Below are 12,561 nucleotides of genomic sequence, written 5' to 3' on the forward strand. Positions count from 1 at the left end.
ATGAAAAAATATCCCTACTTGATGCAAAAAAACATCAAAAAGAATTTTTTAAAGGTTTTTGCGAAACGTACCACGTGGCAAAAGCAATTGTTTCTTGGCGCAATGTGCGCCTTTCTTTGATCCTTCTCTAGTGCATTACCTGATTAATTAATACTTTCTGTTGTTGACTCACCTGTATTTTTATCTATAAATCTATTATTTTTATTATATAACCCTACACTACCATTGATGATGTTACCTCTTGACATTGTTTTTGGATAAATAAAGTGCTACTTTTTTTCTATTAACTATAGACCTTTCTAACTATAGACAAAATCATCAGGTCATCAATTGCTTCAGGTCATCAATTTATATAGATGTCTGACAAAGTAAACAAAGATGTAGAAAAAGTAATATAGAACTTTCCAATTTAAAATATGAAGATATTGGCATATTGATGTTCGTATGTGTCTCGAGTTTTTAGGGTCTCGAGCGTTAGCTTGCATTTCAACTTTAATCTGGAAGCGCAAGTTACAACACACGCGAACATTAAAAAATCGAAGGCATGCAAATGAGCATTATTTTGGATGCAATCTGCATGTTTAAAATTGCATTTTTATGGTCTGTCCCATAATGTTGGAATAATCAAACGTTCGAAAACCGCCAAAACCATGAAAATCAGCATGCCAATGATCAATGTGGACACTGTTTTTGTAACGCTCGGTTATTTCAACTTTATGGGACACGCTGTACAACTCCATCGGTCTTTGCAACTCATTGAAAATTTTTGAGTCAGTTGAGAATTTTTTGCTACCGCCGATTGTATTCATGGTCCAAGAGCAATTAACTGCGGCCCAATGCCAGCAGGCAACTTTCAAAAGTACACTTGAAAAATAGTAATAATACTTTAAATTGGCAGTTAACACAAATTACCAGACAACATCAGAGCACAATCTGTTTCCAAGAATATCAGTAAAATATCAACTAAATGACATTCAGTGCACATGAGAAGTCCCTTGGAGAGTGAACTGGAAAATGTGGGTATTGATGACAGAACCTGTCAACACTAGCTAAATCCGGTGCCCATCTCCGGACAAAACAGCCGAACTATCAAAAAATTTCCCCTGTGCCTAATTTGATAACTTAAATTCAAAGTTAACCCCCTTGACAAGCGTAAGCTTAGTCCAAGAAGTCACTACAGCAATTAGGAGCCCAAGTATTTTTGATCTAAAACAGAATTTATTTAATTTTGATTTATTTCAATTTGATGTAATTTGATAAAAATTTGGGCGCGGATCTATCTAAGAACACAGTTGCAGAAATCATTATTAGATTCACTCTCCCTGTTCTTAGTTCTTGTCCTTGACTGTAAAGTGATCAAGTCATGGCAGTTCCTGGAGTGAAGAAGAGGCCAGTGTTCTTCCCCATTTGCGCCTTGATTATTTTGGACGTGGGGGTGAGACTCATTGCGCCGTATGCACCTGGTCCAGGGGTCAGGGTAGTGCGTCGGGTGAAGCGAGGCACCGAGCTCAGAAAGCTAGACCTAACACATAGAGATTTGAGATGCACGAGTTATAGGTCTCAATGGGTGAGGGGATAGGAAGTCAGGTGGGAATTCATCGTGGGAATCAGCAAAATTACAGTAAAATCAGAAAAACAGCTGATGAGAATATGGGAAGTATTGCCATAGTGCTACTGTAAAAAAGTAACAATGATTTTTCATTTCTTGTTATAATCATCATATACTTTAACTAGTTCAATGAAATTTTGATTTAGACTAAATCTTTATTTCGTTATAGCTGCAATCGATGATGACAGTTGCAATCGTTATAGTTGCAATTTAAATTTATAATGATTAAACTCAAGATGAAAATATATTTATTGTTGAAAATGCAACGCGCGTTACAGTAAATTTGGAAGTAAGCTTCATCCTGAAGAATGAATTAAAATAAATCTGGAACTGATTATAATGAAGCGTTTGGAGTGATAGTAATTTTTAACAAAGACTAAAATGGGCACAATGTAAAATCTTATAAAAACCATGATCTTGCGAGGGTAACAAAAGGATTTGCTTTTTTGATACCAGATACCAAAAGGGATCATATCGGTTTTGAACGTCTGCAGCTCAACTTTCAATAAGCAAATGCCGTTAATGATGTTGCTTATCATGCATTAGTTTCATCTAGTTTCAACTAAGATAACCGTTGCTAATATTGGGGTTGGTAGGATTTTGGAGCTAAATAATGTTAGTAAGCTTTTGTTAGTTGATATTGTAAGTTCAGTTAATTAAAAAAAAATAACTTAAATTCAAAATATTGGCCATACATCAAAAGAAAAATGAAAGCAAATTGGATAGATAAGTTAACAAAAACTATTAATTGTAATTGACTTCCGAGTTTGAACAAAACTTTTACAATAAATCATTTCCATTTTATAGCATTACTATCTAAAATTTGCTGCTTAATTCAATTAACCTGATTGTCATCAATTTTGTCGTTAACATCGTTATCGATAGCCATATTATTACTTATAAATTTCAAAAGTTCAACAAATAGTTTTTGGTTGTGCCCAGCGTAGCTAAAAGTTATACTATTCATTTCTTTGGTTTCTCTATGTAATGAAACATATATTCTAGACTTTTGGTTGCTCATATTTGGTTGCGACTTCTTGTCAGATGTTTTTGGGAAAGAGTAACTCTCAGGTTTTTGGCGGTAGTTTTAATCATCAGCAAATGTCATGCTTTTCTTGAGTTCCCAAGGTCATTGGGAACATGCTCCAAGAAGGAGGGCAGGGGTTGGAGATCATCTTGATTGTCGTTTGATCCGATATCCTTGAACCTATATAATTGGAATGAAAATACTGTAAGGGCAATAACATCAAAGGGGATGGATGTAGCTCATGTTGCCTAAGACCGGAGCGAAAAATTTGAATTAAAAAACTACGGGGAAAAAACCCGTGCGAGGACGGCGACAGGACGCATGAACGAGCCGTAAGCCGTTTTTACTTTGGCAACTCGTACTTCGCCGTCTCGTCCAGGGGATGTTTCCACAACTCTTCCAAGGGGCCAGATTCCTCTCGGCGTCAAGTCCTTGAGTACCCACACAACATCTCCTAATTTCAGAGGAGGCTGGTTGTTGTCTGTCCATTTACGTATCTTGAGTAATGTCCGCAGGTACTCCTTAATCAAACGCCGCCACACGTGGTTCATCAACTGCTGCACGTGCTTCCAGTTCTTGAAACTAGCTGGCTGTTGGTCTCCAAAGTTTCCGGGTGGCAAGGAACTGTAAGGGCGTTGAATGAGGAAATGGTTAGGAGTGAGTGGTTCTTCGTTTTCAGGCTGATCAGCAACGTTTGTCAAGGGTCTGGAATTCAGGATTGCTTCGACTTCTACCATCATTGTCTCAAAGATGTCGAAGGCGAGACGCTTAGATCCTAGAATGATTAAGCGTGTCCTTTTGGCGCTCTGAATCAATCGCTCCCACACGCCACCGAAATGAGGGCCGTATGGTGGGTTAAATTTCCATATGGTTTTGACTGCAGCTAGGGCTTTATAAATCTTGTCTTTGTCTAAAGCCTTAACTGACTTCTTCAGCTCTTCGGAGGCGCCAACAAATGTTTTTCCGTTATCGCTGTTCAATAAAATAGGTTGGCATCTTCGGCAGGTGAATCGTCGATATGCATTGAGGAAGGTGTCTGTATTTAAATCTGGACATATTTCTAAATGGACTGCTCGCGTAACGAGGCATGTAAAAATAAGTCCATAATGTTTCCCGATTTTGCCTTGTTTGTCCTCAATATAAAACTGGCCAAAAAAGTCCAGTCCAGTGTTGGCAAACGGAAATTTGGTTTCTTCTGTGGGGAAGCTGAAAGCAAGAAGTGGGGCCATTATTGGTTGTATATTTTGAGTGTCAAAACGGCGACACAGAAAACATCGGTATTTTATTGAAAGTAGTGTTTTTCGAAGTCCAATGACGTAGTAGCGTTGTTGTACGAATGCTTTGACCGGTTCTGTTGCTTGATGAGCACAAATTCTGTGCGCATGTTTAAGGTATAGTCTCGCAATCTTTTCCTTTGCTTCCAAGATTATTGGACATTTTTCGATCTCCAATTCTGTTGGAGCAAATAGGAGACGGCCACTAGATCGTAGGAGTCCGTTTTGGTCAATTATTGGATTTAAGTTTCTCAATTTGCTCTTGGCCTCTAATTTGTGTGTTCTTTTTAATGCGTTGATTGTTGAGGAAAAAGCATTGTTTTGAGACAACTTCAGCAGAAAATTTTGAGATAAACAAACATCATCTTTTGTGTATTGGCTTTTGTCGGAACCATTCTTCTTAGCTCTGTAAATTAAATTGAAGGCAGTTGCGAGGGTTAAAAGTAGCTTATTCCATGTTGAAAAGCGGTTTGGGTCTAGAACAGGTTTGATTGGTGTTTTTGTATTTCTGGTTACGGCACCTACGGTTGAAACCTTTTTCAAATCTTTCCAAGAACTTTCAGTATTTTGCAAAAATTGTGGTGCTGTAAGCCATTTCAGGGGGATTTCTGGTGGCTCAAGGCCACGCGCTCCATGGTCGGCTGGATTAAAATTATTTTGGACATGATTCCACTCATCAGTTTTAGTTGTTTTCTTAATTTCATCGAGTCGATTTGAGACGAAAACGTTTTGTTTCTTAGTTGAACTGATCCAATCTAAGACAACACGACTATCAGTCCACAAGTAGACTTTTTCAAATTTTAATGTCATTTCGGTTTCTATCAATGTGCGGAGGCGTGTACCTAAAACGGCTGCTTCGAGTTCTAATTTTGGCACACTAATTTGCTTTATTGGTGCAACTTTGCATTTTCCAAGCAGAAAAGATGTTTGAAAGATTTCGTCCTGTTTTTGGGTGCGAATGTAAGCAACTGCTGACAATGCAACGGTTGAGGCGTCAACAAAGACATGGAGCTGGTGATTATTTTCCTGATTCGTTGAGGAGTTCAGCCATCTGGGGATTTCGATATCAGGCATTGCAAAGTAACTATCAAGCACTTTTTGTAGGTTGGAATGAAGTTCTACGGGAAGTGGATCATCCCATTTCTTGCCTAGCTTCCAGACTTGTTGTAAAAGCATTTTGATTCTAACTGTGAGCGGGGACAAAATTCCTAGGGGATCGAAAATTGTTGATACTAAGCTGAACATTTTCCTTTGTGTATACTCACTTGCATTTCGGGGAAATTGTTCTAATGTCTTCATTAGAAAACAGTCAGTTCTGGTATTCCATTTCTGACCGAGGACTCTATTGATCTCTTTCAGTTCATCTCGATCTTCTTGCTCAATGAACCTTAGGGCTTCATGTTTGTTTGACAAAAATTTTGTCAAGCGAAAGCCACCTTTATGAAGGCTATCTTTAGTCTGGTTAATGGTTTCAATTGCTTCTTCTATAGACGGCAAAGAATGGATATAGTCATCTATATAAAAATGGTTCTTTATTGCATTAACGGCTTTTGGAAATTCAATTGCATTATCTTCTGCGCAACGGTTCAGAACGAAAATTGCACAAAAGTGGGAGCAGGTTGCTCCAAAAATTAATCTGGTGAACTGGTATTGGTTAACCATCTCTTCATTGGGCCAGAGAAAGCGTAATGCAGATTGGTCCTCATGCCTTATTGCTATCTGCATTAACATGCCTTCGATATCAGAGAGAATGGCAACTGGGTTTTCACGAAATCTCAGCAGAATTCCTACCAAGTTGTTCAGCAAATCTGGTCCTGTGATCAAATTGGAGTTCAAAGGTTGTCCTCTAAACTTGGCCGCAGCATTTGCTACTCTGCGCACTTTTCCGGGCTTGTTTGGATTAACCACCGGTGATGAGGCATATACCAAATTTTCTCGGGCTCTGGCTGCTGCATTTCAACTGGCTTGACATAAAATTTTTGAAGATCTGTAGTGAGAGTTTGCTCATACAACTCTTTCAATTGGAGGTCATTACTGAGTCGCTTCTGAAGACTTTTCAGCTGGCTGAGAGCTGCAAAATAATTATTTTCAATTCTAAATGGTATTTTCCAAGGCAGTCCAATTTCGTACCTCTCACCATTGTAGCTGATTGTCTTGTTCAATATATGAAGGGCTTCCTTGTCAACGGGATTTGTAGATTCACGCTTCGGTTGAGTTCCTTCGGCTTCAATTTTCCAGAATTGCTCAAGCAATTTATCGAGAGGCTGATCGTCGGAGCTTCTTCGTGATATGTGGTACACGTACTGTTTCTGCTGGTGAGATCGTTGTTTGGGTTGCTTTTGCACTCTTTCATACTCTCCAGCTAGGGTTCATCCAAGCCTCGTCTTTACGCCGAATGGCTGGTTTTTAGTTGCCGGGATGACTTCAACTGGGTGTGTGAAAGCAAAAGTGTTTATTCCCAAAAGGGCACCGATTTTGCCTTCAGCTATTTCTGGGAAGTGAATGTGACGCAATTCTTTGAATGCATCGCAAAGCTGGTTGAGTTCAAATGTATTAGCTGGTGCTACATTTAAACAAGGAGTGCTATAAGTGGTTGTAATTTGAAACTTTCGATCCAAATTTTCGTAGGGTGCAACTGTCACTTGTTCAGAAATTTTTGAAAGTGGCATATCATGCTCTGTGTTAAGATACTAAAGCGTAGTGGCTTCTTGATCATCGCATGGAAGAGCATGGAACTCTGTGATTTTGTCAAGTATGAAAGTAAATTGGCTTCCTGGATCGATCAGAGCGTACGTATCGAAAGCTTTCTTGCCGTTTAGAAAAGATACTGGGATAAGTTGAAGTTGTTCGAACCATTCTTTTGGTGTAGACTGTAGATGATTCACGCTAACACTTTGGTTGGCATTGTTTAAATTGGCGCGCTGAAATTGATTCTGATTTTTGTTTGCAAAAGACTGTCCGTAGCGGCTCTTTTCTGATTTGGATGAGGCGATTGCGTTGTTTTTACTTCCTGGTTCACATTGCTGTTTGACAAGCTGATTTGCTTGGTTGGTAACACTTGTACCTGTGGAATTGCTCGTGGCAAAAGCAGCTGATGGACGCTTGATAATTTTACCAGGGTCATGCAGTGTTGTGTGGTGGTATCCGCTGCATATTTGGCAGCGTTTTGTTGATGGGCAGTTTTGCTTCTTGTGTTTATTGCTCAAACAGTTCGAGCAAAGATTGCTCTTGCTTACAGTGTCAAATCGCTGCCTTGGGCTGCATTTTTGGTAATCGGGACAGGTCGCTAGTATATGGTTTCCTCGACATTTTTCGCAAGAACGCTTTGGTTGATTTGCGTTGTTTAGGGGTGGAAAAGGTGGAGCGCTAGGTGGTTTCGGAGTACCGCTACTGCTAATTGTTGTTGACTGATTTCGATTAGTAGGCTGTGCTGGAAAACCTGAACTTTGGGAACTTAAATTTCTTTTGTGACTGTCGCTGTTGTTCATGTTTTCAGAGCTATTAAAAATGTTTCTTTTAGAAATGTTTCGAAAGTAGCTGGTGTTTCGATTGATGTAACGGTGTGCTCTGTCCATTTGAGGAGGATGTTATGCGGGACTTTTTCTTTAGCTTTCTTCATAAGTGTTGAGCTCTGTAGGTCCGCTGTGTATCCCAGGTATTGGAAAGCTTGCACTAAACGTTTCAAGAACAAAGCAAAGGCCACAAAATTTTGCTTGTTATAGTCATTAGTTGATTTCCAGTTTTCCAATTGATTTATGAAGGCGTTCACCACTATTGTAGGATCACCAAAATATGACATGAGTTCGTTTAAAGCTGTGCTATAATAAGCAGGGTCACACGAATACGCTTGGATGACATCTTTTGCTTTTCCAGTAACTGCATTTTGCAGGTAGGTGATACGATGTGTGTCAGTAATACTGGTGTTGTTATGTACGAGGCAAAAAAAGTTATTTATCCATTCGTGGTACTTCAATGGGTTGCCATTAAAGTTTTGAATTGTAAGAGGTGGTAATTTATTGAGTGTTTACTCGTTGGAGTCTGCCAATATGGAGCTGTGTTTGAGGTCCATGGTAAAGAATTGATTTCAAATGAAGGGTGTCTGAACATTTCATTTGATATTGGATGTAATACGCTGGAAAATTGATGTGAATGTGGTAATTGTGACTCGGGATTTTGCTCTAATGAAGGCTGTGCTTGTGGGGGAAACGTTAAAATTGGATGAGCAATGGGAACACTTTCAGTTATTGTTTTTGAACAGGCGCTTTTTTGAACACCGAGTGGGTTGAGAGATTCATTGCCTACGGTTTTGACTTGTGACTGTGGCTGGAATTGAGTAAAGTTTCATGGTAAAATTTTTATCTCTGTGTTTTTCAATTCCTGTCCATTATGCAATGGTAAAGAAAATATGTTAGAAGTTTGAAAATTGTTTGCGTTTTGGCAGGAATTTTCAGAGAACTGATTAAAGTTTGTCCTTGTGTTACTCAGTCCAATTGGTTGTTTTGTCTGTTGCGGATCAAAATCTAGATTCTGTGCGTTTTCTTGACTGTAATATTTGACAGAACTGGGATTCATCAAGCGGGGATTATGTGTTCCTTGGTATTTGGAACAACCCATGCTCTTTGGTTCAAACGTTTGCGTCTGAAACCTTTTCTCGGCGATATCTCGCGAAAATTCAGATAGCATGTTTTTTGGCTGAAATTGGTTATTAAAGTTTTCCTGAGGAAAATGGTTTTGAAATTTATTTTGCGTGCTTACAAAACTAAGCGGCTGGACTGAATCATTGTCTGCTTTAAGCTGCTGCTGGTTGACTGTAAAATTATCAACAGCAGATAACGTTGTATCACTGAGAGCAAAACGATCGAGAGTTTTTGCGACGGTCGTCTCAGGTTTCGCAAAATTTTTATCCAAGTTTTTTTACTTCTGTTTTGGATTCAAATGTGTTATCGATGTTAATTGGTCTGAATAAACTTGCTGTACTCATTCCCATAAAAAGCGGATTCTCATTGTTGCCATTTAAAAACTTTGACAACATTGGTTTGGTCGTGTGGCATTCAGACAAAAACAGTGATGGTTTCTCCGGTCTCGGTAAAGGAGGTGTTTTATTGGAGAATGATGAACGTTCTGGGTTGCTTGCTTCTGGAATCTCATTCATTGATGGTGAGCATCTCCGTGAGTTTGGATATCTGGCAGTCATATGAGTTGTTACACTGACATCATCGCGTATCCTAGTTGAAGATTGGCTGAGTAGTCCATTGTCATCTAAACTGTCAATTTCGTGTTCAAACTTCTCTAGACGTGACAGAAGGTTTGAATATCGTTCCATGACAGATGAAGTGCTGCTGGAGTTCGGACTTTCTCTTAACACGGCATCAAGTGTTGTTTTCAGCTGGTCAACATTTGATTTTGCTTTATTGATGAGCAGGGTGAGTGATCTGAAACTCTTTCGCTGATCGATTGTAGTTTGTAAGAGGTCCAGCTTGCTTTTCAAACTCAGCTCTGCAATTTTGAATTTGTTTAACGCGTACTGACAACTTTGACTGTTCTTCTTTGTCATCTTGCTCTTGTTGGTCTTTTTCGTACTAACAGGTAAAAAAAAAAACGGCTTCGAAACCGGAGCGACGCAAATTTCAAAGTTGAAAAACAATGTTTATGACACTGTGAGGCTAATCAGCCCAGTTTTTTGTTTAAAATACGACGCAACTTTTCTGAAAAATAGAATCATAGTGGTTTTTTTGTGCTAAATCTAGCTAGTTTTATCTTAAAAAAAAAGAAAAATAACCGTTTGCGCGCGCTTGTTTCGTTATTACAATAGAAACGACCAAATAATTGCTAAAACTTGGGGAAATCAAAATTTTCTTATTAGTAGAATAAGTGTATGGCTTTTGAATGGTTTTTGTCACGAAATTTTACAAGGGCTAACACTTTTTTTTGAAAAAGGAGTAATAAAAGCTTAGAGATTGCTACTGCTTAGACCCTGTGTTGAAAAAGTTTTAAAATTTTGTTTTTATTGCGGTGCGAATAGGCAACGTGAGCTACAGACAAGCAGACAAGACAACTCAATTTGTACTGGAGCTCGTTTGAAATTCTTTCCTCTTAAGTTGATTTGGTTGCTTCTTGTTTTCTTTTCAAAACTTTTGAAATCTTTACTTTGAAAATTCCTTCCGCTTCTGTAACTGCTGACAGTAAGTTTTGAAGATCATCTACTATGGTGACTAATGACACCAAAAATACTCTCTCCTTCTATCTTGTGACTACTGAGACCAACAAAAGGGCAAAGGGACTTCTTTCGGCGACTTCTGAGACCGCGGACAAAAAGGAAGAGACGTTTGAGTTATCCAACTCAAAAGAAGTATTTGTGTGAGTAAGTGTAAGTGGGGAAATATTTCGAGCTTTTGATTTCCTTGCTTTTGATCTAAAGAAAAGAGAGTGCTTAATTTTTCCTCTTTTTTTCGTTTTTCTTGAAATTGTTTTCAGTGCATACTAGCCCATTAACTAAGCGCGCGGCTAGTAGTATGCAAAAATTGAAAGCAAAAATGTGATTGTCTGGTTTTCTTAAGAATAAAATTTTGCAAAAGTGATAAAACTTATTTATCAGCTTGTTTTGAAATAACTGAGGGGGTGCGATCAGCAGGTTTTCTGGGACTAATAAGTGTTTTAACCAAAACTTTGAGAAAACGTTTTTAATTTTTTTTTTGGAGTGAAAGAAGCAGTTTTGCCAATTTTATGTTGCCTCTTTACTAAATGTAAAATCGAAATAATAATTTTGAAGCTTGTATTATAAAAAACTGAGGGGGTTCAATGAAAAGGTTTTCTTAGATCTACTAATTGTATCTATCAAAACGTCAAGAAAACTTTTTTTTTTTAGTTTTTTGAGTCTAGGAAGCAATTTTGCAAATTTTATGTTGCCTCTTTATTGAAATGCAAAATGGGTAAACTAACTTTGAAGCTTGTTTTGTAACAAACTGAGAGGGCTCAATGAATAGGTTTTCTTGGATCTACAAATTGTTTATAAGAAAATTTCAAGAAAACGTTTTTTGAATTTTTAAAAGTCAAAGATGAAATTTTGCTAAATTCAAGTTGTTTCTTTTCTAAAATGTTAAATTGATAAACTAACTTTAGAGCCCGAATTATAGTAAACTGAGGAGGCCCAATCAATAGATTTTCTGGGATCTACTAATTGTTTATATCATACTGTCAAGAAAACACTTTTTTGAATGTTTAAAGTCAAAGAAGAAATTTTGCTAAAATCAAGTTGCTTCTTTTCTAAAATGTTAAATTAATAAACTAACTTTAAAGTTCGAATTATAGCAAACTGAGGGGGCCCAATCAATAGATTTTCTTGGATCTACTAATATTTTATATCATAACGTCAAGAAAACGTTTTTTGAGTTTCTAAGGTCAAAGAAGCAATTTTTGCCAAATTCTCGTTGTCTCTTTGCTAAAAAGCAAAGTCCATAAACTAACTTTAAAACTTGTATTATAGCAAACTGAGGGGGCCCAATCAATAGGTTTTCTCGGATCTACTAATAGTTTATATCATAACGTCAAGAAAACGTTTTTTGAATTTTTAGAGTCAAAGATGCAATTTTTGCCAAATTCTCGTTGTCTCTTTGCTAAAAAGCAAAGTCCATACACTAACTTTAAAACTTGTATTATAACCAACTGAGGGGGCCCAATCAATAGGTTTTCTTGGATCTACTAATTGTTTATATCATAACGTCAAGAAAACGTTTTTTTTTTGAATTTTTAAAGTCAAAGATGCAATTTTTGCCAAATTCTCGTTGTCTCTTTGCTAAAAAGCAAAGTCCATAAACTAATTTAAAACTTGTATTATAGCAAACTGAGGAGGCCCAATCAATAGGTTTTCTCGGATCTACTAATAGTTTATATCATAACGTCAAGAAAAAATTTTTTGAATTTTTAAAGTCAAAGATGCAATTTTTGCCAAATTCTCGTTGTCTCTTTGCTAAAAAGCAAAGTCCATAAACTAACTTTAAAACTTGTATTGTAGCAAACTGAGGGGCCCCAATCAATAGGTTTTCTCGGATCTACTAATAGTTTATATCATAACGTCAAGAAAACGTTTTTTGAAAATTTAAAGTCAAAGATGCAATTTTTGCCAAATTCTCGTTGTCTCTTTGCTAAAAAGCAAAGACCATAAACTAACTTTAAAACTTGTATTATAGCAAACGGAGGAGGGGCCCAATCAATAAGTTTTCTTGGATCTTCTAATAGTTTATATCATAACGTCAAGAAAACGTTTTTTGGATTTTTTAAAGTCAAAGATGCAATTTTTGCCAAATTCTCGTTGTCTCTTTGCTAAAAAGCAAAGTCTATAAACTAACTTTAAAACTTGTATTATTGCAAACTGAGGGGGCCCAATCAATAGGTTTTTTCGTATTTATTAAAAATTTTCCATTAAAATGTTGGAATAACAATTTTTGATTTTTTGACCCTCAAAAAAGCACTTTTGCGACTTTTTCTTTTTTTATGCAAAAATTTTGCATAAACAACTCAACTAAAAAAAGTCAAATTAAAGTCCAACTGAATTTTTCTATTCAACTAGTAATTTTACTGTGATGTAGATTTTTTGCGACAAATCCAAAAAAAATGTTTTTAAATTTTTCCGGTGCAAAAAACGCTATATCGTT

General features: G+C 37.1%; 1 protein-coding gene across 1 annotated transcript in view; it reads right to left on the bottom strand.

Moving 5' to 3' along the window:
* Positions 1-873: 873 nt before the first annotated feature.
* The window catches only part of LOC142349254 (protein STPG4-like), a 91,360-nt gene continuing 79,672 nt past the window's right edge, over positions 874-12,561 (bottom strand). Inside the window, exon 5 of the mRNA XM_075400695.1 lies at positions 874-1,522. Coding sequence (XP_075256810.1) covers positions 1,357-1,522 — 166 coding nt within the window. The 3' untranslated portion in view covers positions 874-1,356. The remainder of the gene's footprint in view (positions 1,523-12,561) is intronic.

Source organism: Convolutriloba macropyga, chromosome 11, assembly GCF_964194025.1.
Source record: "Convolutriloba macropyga chromosome 11, txConMacr16.3, whole genome shotgun sequence".
In the NCBI taxonomy this organism is placed as follows: domain Eukaryota; kingdom Metazoa; phylum Xenacoelomorpha; order Acoela; family Convolutidae; genus Convolutriloba; species Convolutriloba macropyga.